The sequence below is a fragment of the Semicossyphus pulcher genome, unplaced genomic scaffold (assembly GCF_022749685.1).
Source record: "Semicossyphus pulcher isolate SPU_LCO1_2020_fin unplaced genomic scaffold, fSemPul1.0.p SCAF_5, whole genome shotgun sequence".
In the NCBI taxonomy this organism is placed as follows: Eukaryota; Metazoa; Chordata; class Actinopteri; order Labriformes; family Labridae; genus Semicossyphus; species Semicossyphus pulcher.
Genome location: NW_027211726.1, coordinates 6,832,524 through 6,850,075, shown reverse-complemented (window position 1 = coordinate 6,850,075; position 17,552 = coordinate 6,832,524). Strand labels below are relative to the sequence as shown.

At 44.6% G+C, this 17,552-nt stretch overlaps 1 protein-coding gene across 1 annotated transcript in view; it reads left to right on the top strand.

The window, feature by feature from the left end:
- Positions 1-17,287, top strand: part of LOC138608685 (uncharacterized) — a 30,652-nt gene extending 13,365 nt beyond the window's left edge. The window contains exons 15-43 of the mRNA XM_069681244.1: positions 726-885; positions 1,419-1,486; positions 1,702-1,940; positions 2,020-2,200; positions 2,327-2,527; positions 2,693-2,843; positions 3,122-3,189; positions 4,205-4,297; positions 4,449-4,687; positions 4,791-4,971; positions 6,396-6,590; positions 6,814-6,964; positions 7,111-7,226; positions 7,691-7,837; positions 8,713-8,863; positions 8,954-9,126; positions 9,341-9,476; positions 9,615-9,740; positions 9,832-9,869; positions 10,500-10,617; positions 10,729-10,841; positions 11,740-11,920; positions 12,458-12,732; positions 12,811-12,976; positions 13,112-13,263; positions 14,300-14,414; positions 14,500-14,742; positions 14,920-15,040; positions 16,916-17,287. Coding sequence (XP_069537345.1) covers positions 726-885; positions 1,419-1,486; positions 1,702-1,940; positions 2,020-2,200; positions 2,327-2,527; positions 2,693-2,843; positions 3,122-3,189; positions 4,205-4,297; positions 4,449-4,687; positions 4,791-4,971; positions 6,396-6,590; positions 6,814-6,964; positions 7,111-7,226; positions 7,691-7,837; positions 8,713-8,863; positions 8,954-9,126; positions 9,341-9,476; positions 9,615-9,740; positions 9,832-9,869; positions 10,500-10,617; positions 10,729-10,841; positions 11,740-11,920; positions 12,458-12,732; positions 12,811-12,976; positions 13,112-13,263; positions 14,300-14,414; positions 14,500-14,742; positions 14,920-15,040; positions 16,916-17,144 — 4,527 coding nt within the window. The 3' untranslated portion in view covers positions 17,145-17,287. The remainder of the gene's footprint in view (positions 1-725; positions 886-1,418; positions 1,487-1,701; positions 1,941-2,019; positions 2,201-2,326; positions 2,528-2,692; positions 2,844-3,121; positions 3,190-4,204; positions 4,298-4,448; positions 4,688-4,790; positions 4,972-6,395; positions 6,591-6,813; positions 6,965-7,110; positions 7,227-7,690; positions 7,838-8,712; positions 8,864-8,953; positions 9,127-9,340; positions 9,477-9,614; positions 9,741-9,831; positions 9,870-10,499; positions 10,618-10,728; positions 10,842-11,739; positions 11,921-12,457; positions 12,733-12,810; positions 12,977-13,111; positions 13,264-14,299; positions 14,415-14,499; positions 14,743-14,919; positions 15,041-16,915) is intronic.
- The last annotated feature ends 265 nt before the right edge of the window (positions 17,288-17,552 follow it).

The following is a 17,552-nucleotide window of genomic DNA, read 5'->3' as shown; positions in this document are numbered from 1 at the left end:
GGCCCAAATCAAGGCACAGAAATACTTCCTCTGGTGTTTGAAGCTTCAGAGTTAAATTGACTGGGTTCCCACGCGTCCTGGAAAACCTGGAAAATGATTGACCAATTTTCCAGTCATGGAAAACATATGGAAAATGAGAAAAAAGGTATTTATCCTCCCCCTGCCTTGTGAGCGAATGCAAACGGGATAAAAGTTATGCGCATGCATATCTGTTGTCACCTTTTTCTGGGCAACATTAAGGCACAGTGCTTCTTTGCTTCTAGCCTGCGCAGCGCCCCGCGTGACGCTACCAGCCAATCAAATTTGCATTTCCGCTTAGAGCAGTTCTGCAACCCAGTGCTTCCAATTGACTTTGTCGCTAGATTTAGCAACTTTTCAGACCCCGTTAAGGACTTAGTGCCTAGAGACAAAACTAGCGACTCTATGTTGAAAAGTGTCGCTAGTATTGGTCCGCGAGTGTGAGGTTTTTCTCTCCCGCGGCCACAGGCTCCTCTCTGTCCTCCGTTGAGTGACGGGCAGAGGAGCTGAGGAGGGTTATAGTGGGCGTGTCGTTCAGAACACTTACAAAGAATGAGGGGGACAGGGGAATGTATTAGTGTATGACGTGATAACTTGTCTCTGTAGCGGCTGAAAATGTCCTGGAAAAGTCCTGGAAAATAATTTCAGGGAAAGAGTGGGAACCCTGACTGAAACTTTCTTTCTTCTTTTCCTTTTTTTTTCTGCAGGAGATCCAGACACCCCACCGGTGCACCATGTGCCACACTTCTCGACCGATGTCAGACATGGTTACTCACAACAAAGGCGATAACATGGTGGAGCTCTTCTGCACTAATGGGTGTGTGACGTCGTACAGGCTGCGGCCTGCAGCTGTATCCAAGCGTCAAGGTACGGGACGATAAACTAAAACGTCCCTTCATCTACTCCTCGCTGTCTTCTTCTCTTTAGCGGGTACTCAGACTGGGAATGAGACTACATTCATTAAAAATATGGGTTTTTGTAGGTGTCGATAATCAGAATCAGAAATTAAGTATTTTTCCTCGCGGGGAAATTCAGGAAGTTGCTACAGGTACCAGAATTACATCCAGGAAGTGCAGATGAAGAAGAAAGGACTCTTGGACATCCTCCAATGAAACTTGTATAAGTCATAATAGAATAATAATGTTCAGCAGGCGTGTGGGTTTATAAACATAAACAAATTACAACATAATTAAACACGTTTTATAGTACAAAATGTGGTTTATATGAGAATACCTTAATTCTTAACAAATCCTGTTCATTAGTGATCATTTAAAATGTTACAAACCATTTATTGAGTGGTTATATCGGGCTTTTAACCACTAAATAAAAGCTGTTTGGTTAGTTTATGTGCAGAATCTGCATTTTCCGTAGACCTAATTACCTTGTGATTCTCCGTTCAGGATGGAAAAGCTCTGCTCAGTTGAAGAACAAAAAGGGAGGCGAGCAATCAGAACAAGTTTTGAATACTGTGAGTATAAAAATGAAAACATCAAGGTATAAATTAAATTTGACACAAACAAGAGCGACACGAGGCAGACGGTGTTTGTTTACGTGTTGCTTTTGTTTTTTTAAATATAGCGTACTTTTATTTGTGTGCTTGATGGATGATGATTGATGTCAACACAGTTTAGCCCTGAGTCCAGGGAGGGCTTCTAATAACAACAACTCTGCGTTGTCTCACAGGAGGATGAAAGGAACCCTTCAGACTCCGCTGCATCTCCAGCTGCTGAATCGTCCAGCGCACCAACGATCATCATCGCAGACGTGTGTTACTTATGTGGCTGCTGCGGAAAGAAACTAGAGAAAGGAGACAGCGTTTACCAGCTGAAGGGCTCACCGGGAGTTTTTTGCTCCAGCTCCTGCGTCTCTAGAAGGAATCCCCACGTCAAACTGTTCACCAAAAAGTGCCACAACTGCTCCGAGTAAGTCCAGGATATCTGTCTTCAAACAACTTCAACGCCCAATGTACAGCTGATTCCTGATGCTGATTCTCATCTTCAGGGTGATTTTGCGGCCTCACAACATCATCCTGGCTCCGGTGGATGATTCGGGGACTATGAAGGAGCTGTGCAGCAGCAAGTGCCTCGCTTCTGTCAACTCCAAGAGGACCGTCACGGCCCCTAAACCCGCTCCTCCAGCAGAGCCTCCGTCCCAGTGCAAGATGTGCACCAAGTTGTGCTCTGTGAGGAAAAGTTGTTGTTTCACTTTTTGTCGCATAATTCCCCAGTGTGTGTTTGTTATGTTATGAAGTGTTCAGTTGTGATCAGTTATCATTAAAACATTCACAAATCTACCTTTTCCTCCTCAGAGCAACTTTAAGTTGACCCTGGATGAGTTCGAGCATAAGGTCTGCAGTGACATCTGCTTCATCAACTACCACAAATTCAACAACTTGCCTGTGGTGACCTGCGACGTCTGCAGCTCCGCCTCCCTCAAACGATTCATGCTGAAGACGGAGGACGGCTTTAAATCCATCTGCAGTGACGAATGTCTGGTCAAGTTCAAAGAGGTGCGGAAATCAAACATCAAAACTGTCGTCATGTTAAATATTTAACCCAGGCTTATATCGTCTTTAAACAACACTGAAGGTTGTCTCACATCGATAGCGTCTATTCAGCGAAATGTCTAAACTGTGTGTCACTTTTTTCTCCTTTTTTAATTCATTACTTTGCAGAAGATTAAGACTCCGCAGCTGTGCCCCATGTGCCAGACGTCCCATCAGATATCAGACATGGTGGAAAATAAAAACGACGAAGGCACGTTGGACTTCTTCTGCAGCAGCCGCTGTTTGATGGTGCACAAGGCTCAGTCGCTCACGGTGTCAGGTACTGCTCCATCCTTGAATGCCATAGTGTCTCTTCCAGTGTCTCCCAGGACTTTTTTGAAATACTTGTTCACTAAACTACAGAATAATTATCGAGCTGTGACTCCATTTTTCTGCTTTCTGTGTGGAGTAATAAGAGGAAACTTCCCCCTCCTCTTATAGACAAGCGTCCAGACCCCTTCTATGCAAGGGATTGTGTCTGTAGTGTCTCCAGTAATGCAAGATCACATTTGGTTTTTAGTCCTTAAATGTTTGGGTCATGTTTTACCACATTTACAGAGAGGAACTGCCCGTCCGTCGAAGAGGAGGACAGCAAAGAAGTGAAGCCGCTACCTGACTTTATCTCTGTGAGTGTTATGTTCCTTATGTAATACACTGATTCAACAGACACAAGAATATGGTTTCTACAATTTCTGTAGGGATTGGTGTGATGTGACTATGGCTGGGGCGACTCGGCTACGTAATCAGCGTAATCGATTACGGAAAAACTTGTATAATGTGCGTCGATGCGTTGCAAAGACAAGAGGGCTGAGTTAAGAGCTGGAGCACAGTAAAGAAACGGATCTCGTCACTCACCGCTGGCTGTCAAAATAGTGTTAAGAGCCGAGTCCGGCTCCTCGGGCGCCACTTGCTGAGGAGCACTGGCTCGAGATTCAAACGTTTTGAATGAAGCCCCGGTACGGTGTTAAGCATCACTTTCTCCCTGCTCCGCTCGTATTTATTGTCACTCTGCCGCTCTCTCTCTCTCTTACTTGCTCGACCAATTACTCAGTGCGCTCTTCAAAAGTTTACAACGAGAGGAGAGGAGGGATGCGTTCAGGTCCAGGTGTGGAAAAACTCAAACTCGATCTTTGAATAGAGGAAAGGGAAAGTAGTAGACCTCTGTAGCACGTTCTCAAAAATTGTTGATTTGTGGTTTGAGGTAGGTTCTGTTGTTTAATTAGCTGCTCGTTATAAGTACTTAAGTGAAAATACAGATTCTCCAGTTCAGGGAAAGAGTTGCTCTGACATACAGTGATTACATTAATGTGTGTGTCAAAGCAATCCTTTGGAATTTTTCTGAACATGCATCTGACAAATACTCTGTTGTTGTTGTTGTTATTATCCCAGTGATGTGGACATTGGAGACTAAAAAAAGTCATAAAAAATATCTTTAGAACAAACAACAAATTAGTCGTTAGATTAACTGACTCATCGTTAGATTAATCGTTAAAAAACTAATCGTTGGGTGCAGCCCTAGATGTGAGATTTAGTAAAGCAGGAAAGTCGTGCTACATTATTAGTATTTTTTTCTCTTGGTGGGTTTCAGCGTTAAGATTTGACACAGCTAATCCGTCTCTCTGCTCTTCACTCCTCTTCAAGATTAAACAAGAGCCCATTGAGGAGGAGTACAAGCCGGATCTCCCACCTTCTGTGTCCCCGGAAAACATCAAGGACGAGCCTCGTGTGGTTAAGGTAGGACACATTTTAAAAGCAAGAATAAAGCCAATATTTTATGTATATCTCACCACATAGAAGACTAATGACACGAGCAACAGTAGTAGACATTCATCTAAATGTCTAGCAGGTTGCTTCCCAACAAAGTTCTCTGTTCTGTGTTTGACAGGAGGACTTAAAGATTGAAGAAGCTTCAGTCCCCTCCTCGTCAGCAGACTCCACGTCTACAGCGCCCACCCTCACCCACAGGGACGTACTTGCGTCCTGCTCCGACTGCAGAAAGGTCCTGATGGACGGAGAGACAGTTTATCAGAGGAAGAGCCACGCAGACATCTTCTGCTCCTCTGCTTGCCTTTTGAAGTTTTACCAGATGAAACAAGTTAAGAAGAGCTGCACCTTCTGCCTTCAGTGAGTCACACAGAAAACTTTGTCCTTCACCTACAGTCTTCTCACCTGTAGTCACACATTCTTATCGCCAAAGGTTGTAGACGTCATCCTTTTGTTCTCTCAGGGCGATAACGCGACCTCAGGACGTCCTCCAGGCCCCGGCGGATAACGAGGGGACTATGAAGGACTTCTGCAGCAACACCTGCATTTCCTCCTTCAACTACAAGAGAATGATGTCCACCAAAGTGCCCATCGTGCCAGTCGCCTCACACTCACAGTGCAGCATGTGCAGCAGATACTGCATTGTAAGAGACAAGGGAACAGACTCCAAAGACTAGGGGTGGGCAGTACACAGGTTTCAATACCGCCACCAGTGTCACGTTCTGCCACGACATGGATTTTGCAATACCGTCATTATCGGGATAAACACACACGTTTTGGTTTTAGTGCGCACGAGAGGGAGATTTACTACTTTGCACCTGCACTTTGAACGAGCCTCCTTCATGTGCGGCTCTCCTGAATCGCGGGGGGAAAATTCAAAACTCAAATTATGTAAATTTGGCGATGTTGATAAAACATAGAGCTCGTGATGAACAACAGAGCAGACAAATGTAGGGAGAGAGAAACAGGAAGGGGAGGGACGAGCCGCTGTGTGCAGGCATGGCAGAGGTGTGTGTCGGGGGGGGGGGGGGGGGGGGTAACTCCAGAGATGCAAGGTGAACAGTTTAAAGTGGTTTGTGAACAAACAGTAACATATGGTGGAGAGTGACGCACAATTCTGATGGTTAAAAAACAGTATAACCTTTAAATAGAGTAATAAATTGCTGATGCTCCTATCGGTGGTGGAATATGTCGGCATCTCCTGTGTGAAGCTATGTGGAGCTAGAATCATGTGATATAAATGTTAGGTCATATCACCTCTACTGTCTGCTGTTAGAATGATATCCTGAACTTAACATAAACTGTGTTGTTTTGATGTAAAGACAGTTTGTATAAATGGCCACATTCTGGTTAGAGTAGGGATGCACGATATTGGATTTTTTGCCGATATCCGATATGCCGTTATTTTACCCCTCATTTGGCCGATTACCGATATTTTTTTCCCGCACGCCTAATTGCAGAGATGGTCAACTCTCTTCTGTATTGGAATTAGCGTACAGTATAATGGTGATACTCTTATCACATTTGTTACAACGGTCGGGGTGACGGGTCTTGAGATGGTTAATCAAGTTTGTAGTGTTGAAAGACTTTGCCTTGGCTCCTCCTCGCATCACCGGAGCTGAGCAGTCATTGCAAATAGCAGTTTTGATATCTATTTGGGACACTTTGAAAAACTTCCACACCACGGACATTTTGGCTTCTAACTCTCTCATGCTGCAGGTAGACACACGTGACGTCATCACGCAGGTCTTCTTCGCGCCGGGGACATTGCGCCGAGGTCCGGCATTTAATCAAGTATGCAGCAGCCCATTATTTTATCGGTTAATTATATCGGCGGATATCGGCGTGTTGACCGATATCCGATAGTTCATTTTTAAGCCAATATCGGCCGATACCAATAACGTGATACCGATAATATTGTGCATCCCTAGGTTAGAGTAAAGTGATCTTTGCCTTAGCGCGTCCCTTTTTTTGTAACCTTTAAATAAATAGTATACACAAAGTTTTAACCCACTGCCCTCTGTTAAAATGGGTACACGTTAATGTCGTTTTGTTTATCCTCCTGCAGATCAAACACGAGTTCATACACAAGGACGTCGTCCACAACATCTGCAGTGATCCCTGTTTCCTCCGCTTCTGCAATCTGAACAACCTGTCGCTCTGTGTGAACTGTCACTCAAACTGCAACACACCTCTCATGCTGAGAACAGACGGTGGCAGCAAGAGGCTGTGCAGTGCAGAGTGTGTGACCCAGTACAAACAGGTAAAACACACGTTATCATAGAATATTTTTAAACTCTATTTTAAAGCTTTGGAGCTTTTTTCAAGGCTGTGGCAGGATCTAGTTTAGTTCTTATTTTATCAGGTAAGGGAGTATAACTGGTTTATTTAGTAAGTAAAGGCAATAACATGAAAAAACAAACATAGATGATCATCTTGATTCGCACTTAATAATCTCTCTCTGTGCTCTTTTTATTGCTTTGCAGAAAATCCAAACACCGCAGCCATGTGCCATGTGCAGCACCACCGGCTCGATGTCAGACATGTTTGAATGTAAGAGCAGTGAGGGCGAGGTGGAGCTCTTCTGTACCAGCAGCTGTGTGGTGGCGTCTAAGATCCAGGCTGTCAGCGCTTCAGGTACAGTAATAATAAAGCTTTTTATGATAATGTGGCATTGAAACTAAAGTTGATGAAGGTTTACAAACGTGTGAGTCTAGTTCTTCTGGTATTCGTAAATAGCTGTAGCAGATAGTATAAATAATGACACCTCTTTTTCTCCACAGGCGCTCCCTTAAATTGTGACAACTGCGACAAAACCACAGTGCCAGCCTGCCACCTCGCCATGTCAGATGCCTCCATCACAAACTTCTGCACTCTCAGCTGTGCCATGGCTTTTAAGGTAAAACAAGAACAGTAGTGCTGATTCTGTAAATACTCACCAAGGCTCCAGATGTCCTCTTAAAATAGCTTCTAATAAATGCTTTATTTATTAAATCTCTATTTACAGATTCTACTTAGAAATGTACAATCTGTAGGCAGGGACGTGGATTTTAGCACGGGGAAGTGTTTATGGTTGTAGTCCGAGTTATATTGACCAATCACGTATCAGCAGGCTGCAGCGTATGCAGTAAAAACAGTCCGTGTGGAGAGCAGAAGCAGGCAGAATGTAATGCGTCGTAATTCAACTTGAAATAAATTCTCTTGACGCTGTGTCACGAAAGCCGACCCGACCCGAGAAAAATACGTACAAGAGACACACCATACATTCTGTGATTGGCGAGTTCTAGATGCCCGGTTTACTCTCGGACTATGTTATACTAGATACAATATTAAACACGTTTCTTTTGCTGTTTTGTGCCACAGGAGACCCAGAAGGATTTGAATGCTGCAGCTAACCCTGCAGGAACCTCTGACCAAACCCAGTGTGATGTCCTCAAAACACCGGAGAAACTGCCGTGCGCCCAGTGTCAGCGCATCTTAAAAAATACCCCCAAAGTCATCCAGAATCAGGTGTGTTGGGTCTGTTTTTATAGTTTAATACTTGAGATGCATTTTCTATCAGCCTTTTCAATGAAAACTGTTCAAAAGAGCAGGTTTTGTGAGCTATCTGCAAAGGTCTGTGAGTGTGAAAAATGTCATTTTCTTTTGGAAGTGATGCATGTAATGTAATTAAATCTCATGTTATCGCCATTAGGCTTGGGAAGTTTCCATTTTTTCATACCGTAATACCTTCTTGCCAAAAGGTATTTTTTTAACAAGTGCTGGAAAACTGTGGAGCGGCTGGTTGGAGGGGGGAATCGCTGTCACACATGTATGACATGGTTATGCAATTTCTTCGCCATGTTTTATAAAACCAGATTAAATAAAATGTTGACTAAATGATACGACTCGCAGAAGGACGCACACACAGCTTAATTAGTCGCTGATCTCTTTGCTCTCCGGGTCACTGCCTGTTGCATGTTTCCGCGGCGCGCTCCCGCTGTAACTCTCCGGAGCCAGACATTGTACACGCGCAGCTTCATCAGCGTTTGCTGGCTCACCTTTCTCAGATCTAAACCCAAAAAACTCCCAAACAGGAGCAGAGGTATTTTTCTTTTTCACAAGTTCGTCCCTGCTTGTGGTCGCCATCTTTCTCAGCTCTGCCGTTCACCCGTTCCTCCAGCGGTAGCCTGACCTCTGCTGGCGTATATTGTGCATTACAACAGAAGAGCGAGCGTCTTGATTTTTGGTGGTATTCATACCGTCAGAATTTCTAAATACCCTGGTATACCTTGATATCACCCAAGCCTAATCTCCATTGATTTGTTTTATTACAGCAGGATTGACCTTAAACAATACTGTTAACTATGATATATGTGTGAATATGTTTGGGTGTTTTTGCACAGGGAAAATTGAATTTCGTGTGCGGCCTGGCCTGTTCTCAAGAGTTCAAGAGGGTCAGAAACATCATGGGAATATGTGAATATTGTAAGACTGAAAAGATCATCAGAGACGCCAAGAGGGTCAACGGCAAAGACTGCTGCTTCTGCAGCGACGGTACGACTAACGCGGGACTGTGTGGCCCAGCTTGTGTTCATTATTACTAAAAAAGTTCAGTCCCCGAGCCTCTACTCTTTCTTCTCCCAGGATGCAAGATGCTTTTTCGACACGACTTGCAAAAACAGTGGGGGGATCACTGTAGCTCGTGTTCTTACTGCCTCTCCATCTCGAAGACGGTTGTGAAAGCGCGGTACGGAGACGCCGACAAGGAGTTCTGCTCTGACGTCTGCAGCTCAAGCTACTATATGCTCTTCATCAATGTAAGTAGAAGTGGGAAGTGTTTACCTATTATCTGTGTGTTCATTTTGTACTGGAAATTGTTACATCTCCTCTCTGCTGGACGTTTAGCGGATTAATTGAGATCTAAATTATCCTCAGTTGCAGGTCCACGTGCTTTTAAAGACGTCTAGAAACTGTAGCTTTTAAAATCCTGATGAAAACAGTGACTACACTTTATTCTCTGCTGTCTTTCAGATTGCAAAGTGCAACAACTGCAGTCGCAAAGGTAAACTGAAGCAGAGCATTTCCTTGATCGGAGAGGTCAAACACTTCTGTGACCTGAAATGTCTCCTGCATTTCTGCAGTAAAAAGGTCAAGGTGGCCGACACAGGTATGAGCTGTAGCTGCCATTTGATGTTTTATTTTCAGTTCTTGAAGTCAAGTTGTGTGATATTTTACGAGATACTGTATACAATGTTATTAAATCGACCTCTAACACTCCCTGCTGGATCTTTTTGTGCCCTGCCAGCAGTCTCGTCTGTCAGCACAGCAGAGTCCTTCCCGGTCATCGCTAACGTTATCTCACTTGCTGGTGCCTTGGCGAGACGGCCCAGTGCCTCTGCCAGCTCTGTGCAGTCACACACACAGACGTCATGTATGTACACTCTGTAGAATAGCTGTTAACTGTGATTAAGATACTTGTCTAAGTTGCTTTTATTCTGACTCAAACTGTCATTTCTTCACAGTTTCTGCTCCTGACATTCAAACGAAGGTTGTTGGACATGTAAGTTTCCTCCAGAAGTCTTCTGCTGCGTTCATGTGGATTCAGGCCGACGGTAGACGGCAAACCGGAAATAATTTTAGTGGACGAGAGCAGGACGGTAAAATGTAGCGAGGCCGCAACGGAATTTACAACCGGAGGTGACGTACCTCCCTATCACAGCAAGAAAACATCGGCGACAACAAGAAGCTTGTCTTATTTTTAAATTACCATATGCGCTTTTGTTTTTGTTGTTTTTGTTGTCTATTTTTCAGACGTAGATAAACAAAGTGCAGTTCTCCTTTCACTATGTTGTAAATGAAAGAATTAGCTTACATTTTAAGGGAATATTTGCAATAGAATATCAATAATAATAAGCAATAATCACGTAGAATGATGACACAAAATAAATGTATCGCTTATAGTTTGTTTAACATCACCATAGCAACATCTCTGACGTTTGCTGTCCTGCCATTGTTTACTTTTCCCGTGCCGTGCGGAAGGTGTTGTCCGTCTGCCGTCTGTCTGAGTCCATGTGAACGCAGCATTAGCCTTCAAAACTAACTCCTGTTCCTCTGCATATTTTAACTATCCTATACTAATTATTTCTTTTACTTTAAAGTTTATAAGTGATCATTTTGTTTTCTTCTTCAGGCCAGCGTTCAAACAGTCCCCAAGGAGCTGAAGAACAAGTCCATGCTGTGCACACCGCTGGTCCATAACAAAGGAGTCTCCTGTACAACACAGACGGTCGACACAGAAGCACAGACAGGTAACGCTCACTCCCAGGAGTTTTTCATTTTCAGTGCATCCTGGTTTCAGTTTGAATTTTAGCCAAACGTCCGCCAATAACTTATTATGTCTGTGTTTTGTCTTTGTGCAGAAAACTTTGTTCCCAAAGCCATCGTCCTGCCCATCCCAGTGCCGGTGTATGTTCCCCTGCCGCTGAACATGTACAGCCAGTATACACCAAAGCCTGTAGGCCTGCCCTTACCGGTAAAACCCTCCTTTATATTACTTTGTTCATTAACATTAAATATTAATCTTAAACATCAGGAGCCGAGTGCATCAGCTGGGCGTGAAAGAGTCTTTTCTCTTACGGCCGACTCAGCTCACTGACACGGTCGAAGCTGCGCCCGGTCTTGTGATGCGCGTCTACGTGAACACTCGCAAAGCGGTGACTGTTGCCAAGCAACACACGTCTCCACTCTCTAATACTCCCATCAACAGAAGATATGCACACACAAAAACAAAAGCTATCAACAAGGAAAGTGATCACCACTGCAATTAATGATGATAAGCGTGCCGTTGTCCGATAAAGCTATACGTAGTGCCTACGGTGTTTTGAAAGGACCCGTTGGCATCAAATTGGAGCTCAGTCAGCACCTGCAGGGCGGGGACAGCGCCGCGTTTCTGTCCCACACATGCCGTAGCTGAGGGGAGAGCTCTTCAATTAATTCAAACAGGTCTTGCCTGACAAAACGAGACATTTCCATCACTCACTTTCCGAGTAGATTCTCTGCGGGTTGGTCCGATCACTGATGACTCTCTCTCATTTTAATGCCCTTTCATGAATCATCCTGTGAAACAACAAGACGCGCTGCCATTGTGTTTTAAGTTTTGTGACCGTTACTTTTACTGTTTGTTTTACCTCCGATTGAAGTCTGACACCTGCTCCATCCTAGATGTAAGAGATGTGGTGCAACACAAACAGAGCTTAAATCTAACTGGTGAACAAGGAGTCATTTAAAGTCTGTCGTAATTCTCAGCTCTAGGACGGACGTAACGTTACACCCATACGCTCAGCTGATGCACTCAGCTCCAGGATTTGCAGCACATTGCAGCACGGCCTCCATATTTAAAAGACTTTGCTCTCAAACTGTCCCTTCTGCAGCTGCCTGTGCCCGTCTTTCTTCCTGTCCCACCAGACAGTCCCGACCTAACTGCAAAATCTAAGAAGAAGAGGATCCAGCGCGACTCTTTCGAGGGAGGGCTCAGCTTTAAGGCTGAGATGCAGAAAGAGGACAGAGTGGTGAAAAAAGATGGACAAAGACAAGACGTTCAAACTCTAAAGGGTAAGAGGTTTGATCAACATAAAAGGAAGGGATGAAACTCTTACAGGACAGGAGGAAGGAAGGAAGGTTTACCAGAGAAACTTAAACTGTTTGGCAAACCTGACCTCAAAGCGCAGGTTTCAGCCCATAATCTTTTATATTATTATTTATATACTATTTAATTTCTGTTATTTAAAAGGGCGTGCAATATTTAACACGTTGCGTGCACGCTTACAGTTCAAAACTGAAACATACACATTTTTACATACAATAAACCGGGCTTAATGTAATAAAGCAAGTGTTAAATAATCACCTCCAAATAAATATGTATCATTTGAAATGTGGGTTTCTGTGAACTTGATAAACTCCTACATGCAGTATGTTGTGTAGGTTGTGAACAGAGTCAAACAGAGTTTGTTTGTACAGTGTGAAAAGGGAATTTTTCCCTCATTGTTTGTGGATGTACAGTCAGCGTTAATTGTAAATGAAGTCAATCAAAGTTATGCATTCCCAAAGCGCGGGCTATCCTGACATTCACAGCTTCTTCACTGTTTACAGAGCATTCCAGTAACTGCACTGATGACTTGGATGCAGACCATCAGGCCGCTTTCAACAACCAAGAAGACTCCTTCTCCAGCACAAGTGTTGGGTCTCTCTCTCAACCCCACGAAAAACAATCTCCAGTTTTATCCTGTGAGCTTGAACATGACCTCCTGAGTCCATCTCCTCTTCCTGCTCCGGAGACGAGAAAGGATCCCCAGAGCTCCCAAAGCTCTGCACCGCCCTCTCCACGATTACCACAACCTGAGAGGAAGGGCCATAACAAGAACAAGGTAACAGTCACCTAAGAAATGAGTCAAGAGGCTGTGGGATCATCTTCCTGTGGTGTAATTTTTTATTTTCTTTTGAAGGGCCGTAAGCTGCAGGATTTATCCCAGGAGGCTACAGAGGAAACACCTCAAAGAGACTTTTCTAAGGCCGTGTGCAGGAAGCGCCACAAACTGAGGAGTCAGTGTGGAGTTGACGCCTGGAAGAGATGGATACAGTGGAGGGAATCACACACAAACCTTTTGTCTTGTATGTTATTCCGTCTTCTGTCTTAATATATACGATGGTTATAGTTTGTGCCTTATTACTGCAATGTAACACGGCACACACAAACATGGCCGACACATCCTCTGACACTGTCTCCCTCCTTCTGTGTTCCGTTAGCTCGTGCTGTGACGTTTAAGGAGGATATTCTTCTCTGCTCTGCGGCTGAGCTGAGCGACGGCCTCTGTGGTTTCATCGCTGAGGTGAAACAACCCGATGGAGAGCCGTGCCCCCCCGACCGCCTGTTCTACCTCTGTCTCAGCATACAGCAGGCGAGTGTCATTGCTGTTTTCCACCCGACGCAGTCGTCATTTTCACGATCAGCGCTCACGTTGTGTAAACAGCAAGTGATCTTGTGCCACTGTTAACGCCCATGGGCGTGTTGGTTTTGAAATGAGGTGTGGTCAGGCAAACGGGTGGTGTGTTGCTATCTTGAGGACGAAGAAAGCGACTGCGCCATACACCAACAAAAACCTGGCGTCTATGGCGCAGTCTGTCTTTGCTATTTGGAGGGTGCGTCATCGGCATACATTCACAAGTTCACAACACAAGCCTGTGCTTGTTACACACACAGGGACGCACAGCGGCGCTCTCACTCAGGAGGAAAAAGCTTTTGATCCCTCGTCTCCTTAAATCAGGTTACTGCTTTCGGTTTGTTACCGATCTGGTGACGCCGGAAGACGAGGACAATCTCAACGCTGCTTCAGAAGAGATTCACCTCGGGGAGATTCCTGCTCGAGCCACGCATGGGCCAAAATGCCACACCAAGCTCTCCATCTCGCGCTCTCGTTCTGATGTGCTCTCTCTCTAATACACGCAGAAACAAACACACACTTACACACATGCAACTAAGAGGTACATTTATTATAATCCTAAGCCATAACTGCCTGTAGCACCGACAAAAACATGAATAGACTGTCCAGCATTACGCACACTGGAGAATACAGCCATGTGATCCAGCAGCAACAATAAGTAAATAAACATTTACAGACGAACTTTCTTTAATGGTCAGCACACAGAACTTTAATTAACACAAGTTCCTGTTTGTCTTGAGATTTAAATAATTAATGCTGTGCCTTGTGCCTTCCGCTCGGCCCTTAGACACCCTAAATCCAAACCACTGTCCTGTCACTAAATACTTGCTGAACTCGGGACTGATTTTTGTTGTATCATCTTTACAGCACCAGCACCCTCTGCTGGAAGAATACACACACTCCAACATTTTCAGATCAGTTCTCTCCTGTGCTTCAGAGGCCCCTTGAATTTGGTGACACATTCCTTACTGTTGTTTTTGTTTTGTCTCTTTAGTACCTGTTTGAAAACGGCCGTATGGAGAACATCTTCAGTGATCGGATCTACAACAAGTTCTGCACTGAGTTCACCGACATCCTGAGAGGCTTCAAACCCTCAATCACAGCAAGCGGTGAGTCATCGAAAAAGTTTGGTCTTGTCTCTGATAAAAGCAGATCAACCAGATAAATGACAGACCTCTCCCTCTGTCTCTGCAGGTCACATCCGTTCTCAGGTGGAGGAGGAGTTCCTGTGGGACTGTAAACAGCTGGGGGCGTACTCCCCCATCGTCCTCCTCAACACGCTGCTCTTCTTCTGCTGCAAGTACCTCGGCTTCACCACGGTGGAGCAGCACTGTCAGCTGTCCTTCGCACACATTGTGCGCCGCACAAAAACCAACCCGAACAACACCAAGTCCAGATTTCTGCTCTTCTATCTCCCGAAATCCATAAACGAGTCAGGTACCAACACGGCCGAGGGTCAAAGTGCAATACCTGATTGTTGAGGAATTGTATTAATTTAAAGTACAGAACATCTTTTAACGTCTTCTGACATTAAATTTATTACAATTTGTTTAAAGAGGTGTTTGATATTTAACTTTATTAACTGTTAAAAATCTTTTCTTCTTTGTTTTTCAGATGCAGACGGCGCCCCAGCTAAGAAGCGTAAGAAAAATGAGAGCATCACTGTGATGATGGAGAACACGGAGAACCCTCTCCGCTGTCCGGTCCGACTCTACGAGTTCTACCTCTCTAAGTGGTTTGTACTTAATTTTCTTCAGCATTAGACGCGCTTATGCTTGCTGCAGCAGTCTGTGTTACATGCTGCTGCGACTCCATTGAAAGAGTCGCGGCACAGATTAGCAGGAGTCACTTTATCATACGAGTTGAGTAAGATAAGTTGACCCATAGCCGAGTAAAGCAGCAGGTTAACGACAAATGTTGGTGGTGGATCTAACGATAAAGTCCGGGGACAGCTTTGGCTGGAGGTATTTCGGGTTGTCCATCTGACCGTCTTTCCATCTTGTGTTAACACGATCCCTCTGAAACATCTGGAGGGAGTTTAATTACACTTTACACAAACATCCACTAAGTCTCAAGAAGCATGAACTGATTACAACTGACCCTTCGCTAAGTCCCTCCCTTGAACGGCCAGTGTCCAGTCTGTCAGCAACCGTAAGGGAGGCATGTCAAGCTTCAGAACAAGGCGAAATGCTGAAAACGGCGGGCAAATGGAACCTGCAAGTCCGACAGCAGATATCCTCAAAGTTTAGAGGGGGTGTCATATTTTTCGGTTGTCGGACATGGATTATAAATTGTCCGCTTGCGATCCTGTCTGACCTTTGCTACCACCGCCGATGATATCGGCACTGTCTTTATTTTACCACCCTTTGGTTTGAGCCATTGTTGTTGCAAACTTGTGCAGGATTTTGTTGGGCTTTCCTTCCTGCCTTTAGGAGATCCAGTGTGTGGATCAAGCCCATGACAGGACATGAGCCACATCCTGATGCGCTTTAAACAAAATAAAAAAGTGGGATAATTTAGTTTTGCTGGTAATGTGCTGTGTGCTGAGTCATAGCTAAACATTAGCTTGAAATAAAACAACATATTGACTCACCCCGCTGTGTAAGAACATTGTTCTTCCTGTGTGATTGTCCTAAACATGAAGTGTCAGGACGTGGGGTGACTGACGCTCGCATTGGGACCGGTGAGCTTTTGCCTCGATTTTCATTCTCAACACTTCGCTGACAAATTATATTCTGGATGTATCTTCCAGATGTGCATTGCTGTGTTTTCTGTCGACTTCTCTCTGATATCTGGGAACTATTTTTCCAGAAATTTGCTATTATTTCCCCTGGAACATCTCTCACTGTTGTAGTTAAAAGTGTCATAATATTTACATGCCGGTGCGCAGGCTTGACAGGCGTAGCAACAGTAACCAAGGGGGGCGGGACTTAGTGAAGGGTAATTTTATGGGTCTCAAAGGTCAAGAATTCATAAAGTCATTATGAAACAAATATCTTATATGATGCATTTTTTTTACCCAAAAGGTCAAAGGTCGATTCCACTGTAACATCATAATGTCCTATAATCGATCACAATCACCTCATGTCAGTCAGTTTTTAAGCAGAGCCGCTACTCCTTCGCAATAAAAGGAGCCAGATGAGGTGGCTCAGGCATCAGGTTAGGACGCCTCCTGGGCGCCTCCCTGTGTAGGTTTTCCAAGCACGTCCAACTGGGAGGAGTCTCCAGGGCAGACCCAGAGCTCGCTGGAGGGATTGTATATCCCACCAGGCCTAAGAACGCCTCGGGATCCCCCAGGAGGAGCTGGAAAAGGTTGCTAGGGAGAGGGACGTCTGGGCTAACTGGCTCAGCCTGCTGCCACCGCCACCCGGCCCCGGATTATCGGAAGAAAATGAATGGATGGCAATTATTTTTATAAAGTTCAGGAAAATTAATCCAAGAAATTACCAGGTGCAAGATTTGTACCATACCACACAGTGTACAGCCAGAAGGACATTCAATTAAAATACAAGATGACCTGCATCCACCGACAGCTGTGGATCTGTCTGATATCGCTGAACATCACAACAACGCCCTTCATTTCCTGTTTTCTCTCCCTTCCTCTCTCCAGCTCAGAGTCGGCCAGGCGGCACCCCGGCTTGTTCTACCTCCAGCCCGATGGCTGCTGTGTTCCCAGCAGCCCTCTGTGGTTCTCCTCCACCCCTCTGGACGACAGCATGATGGAGGCCATGCTCGTACGAATCCTCGCCATCCGACAGATGTGGGGGGAAGATGGAGGAGGCTTGGACCAGCAGACGCCAGAGGAGGAACCATTTATACGTGAAGATGATTCAGACTGAAGAGAGCGTAAAAGACCATTTTTTATTGTACGAAATGAGTCCATCTTTTTTTTTTAAGCAGTTTAACTTGCTGTAGACTCATCCAAGACACTAAAGACTGGTGTAAAAAAAGTTGACTTTGTTTGTAAAGACTTTGTTTTGTTTTGTCCCTCGAGTCTGATGCTTTCAGTTGTGACTTGAGGTTTGCCTTTTTTTATATTTGCTAAATAAAAATATTAAACAATAAACCTTGTTTAGCTTTTATTAAGCGTTTTTTATCATTGTTAAATATGTAATCTTGAAGATTTCAGATTTGTTCTCTTTAGTGGCACCTTGGGGCATTACGGTAACTGCGGGAGTACACTTACCAATTTATGCAGACGTCCACTGTTGGCCGGTTGTAACTCTTGATTTTCCTCGCTGACGGTC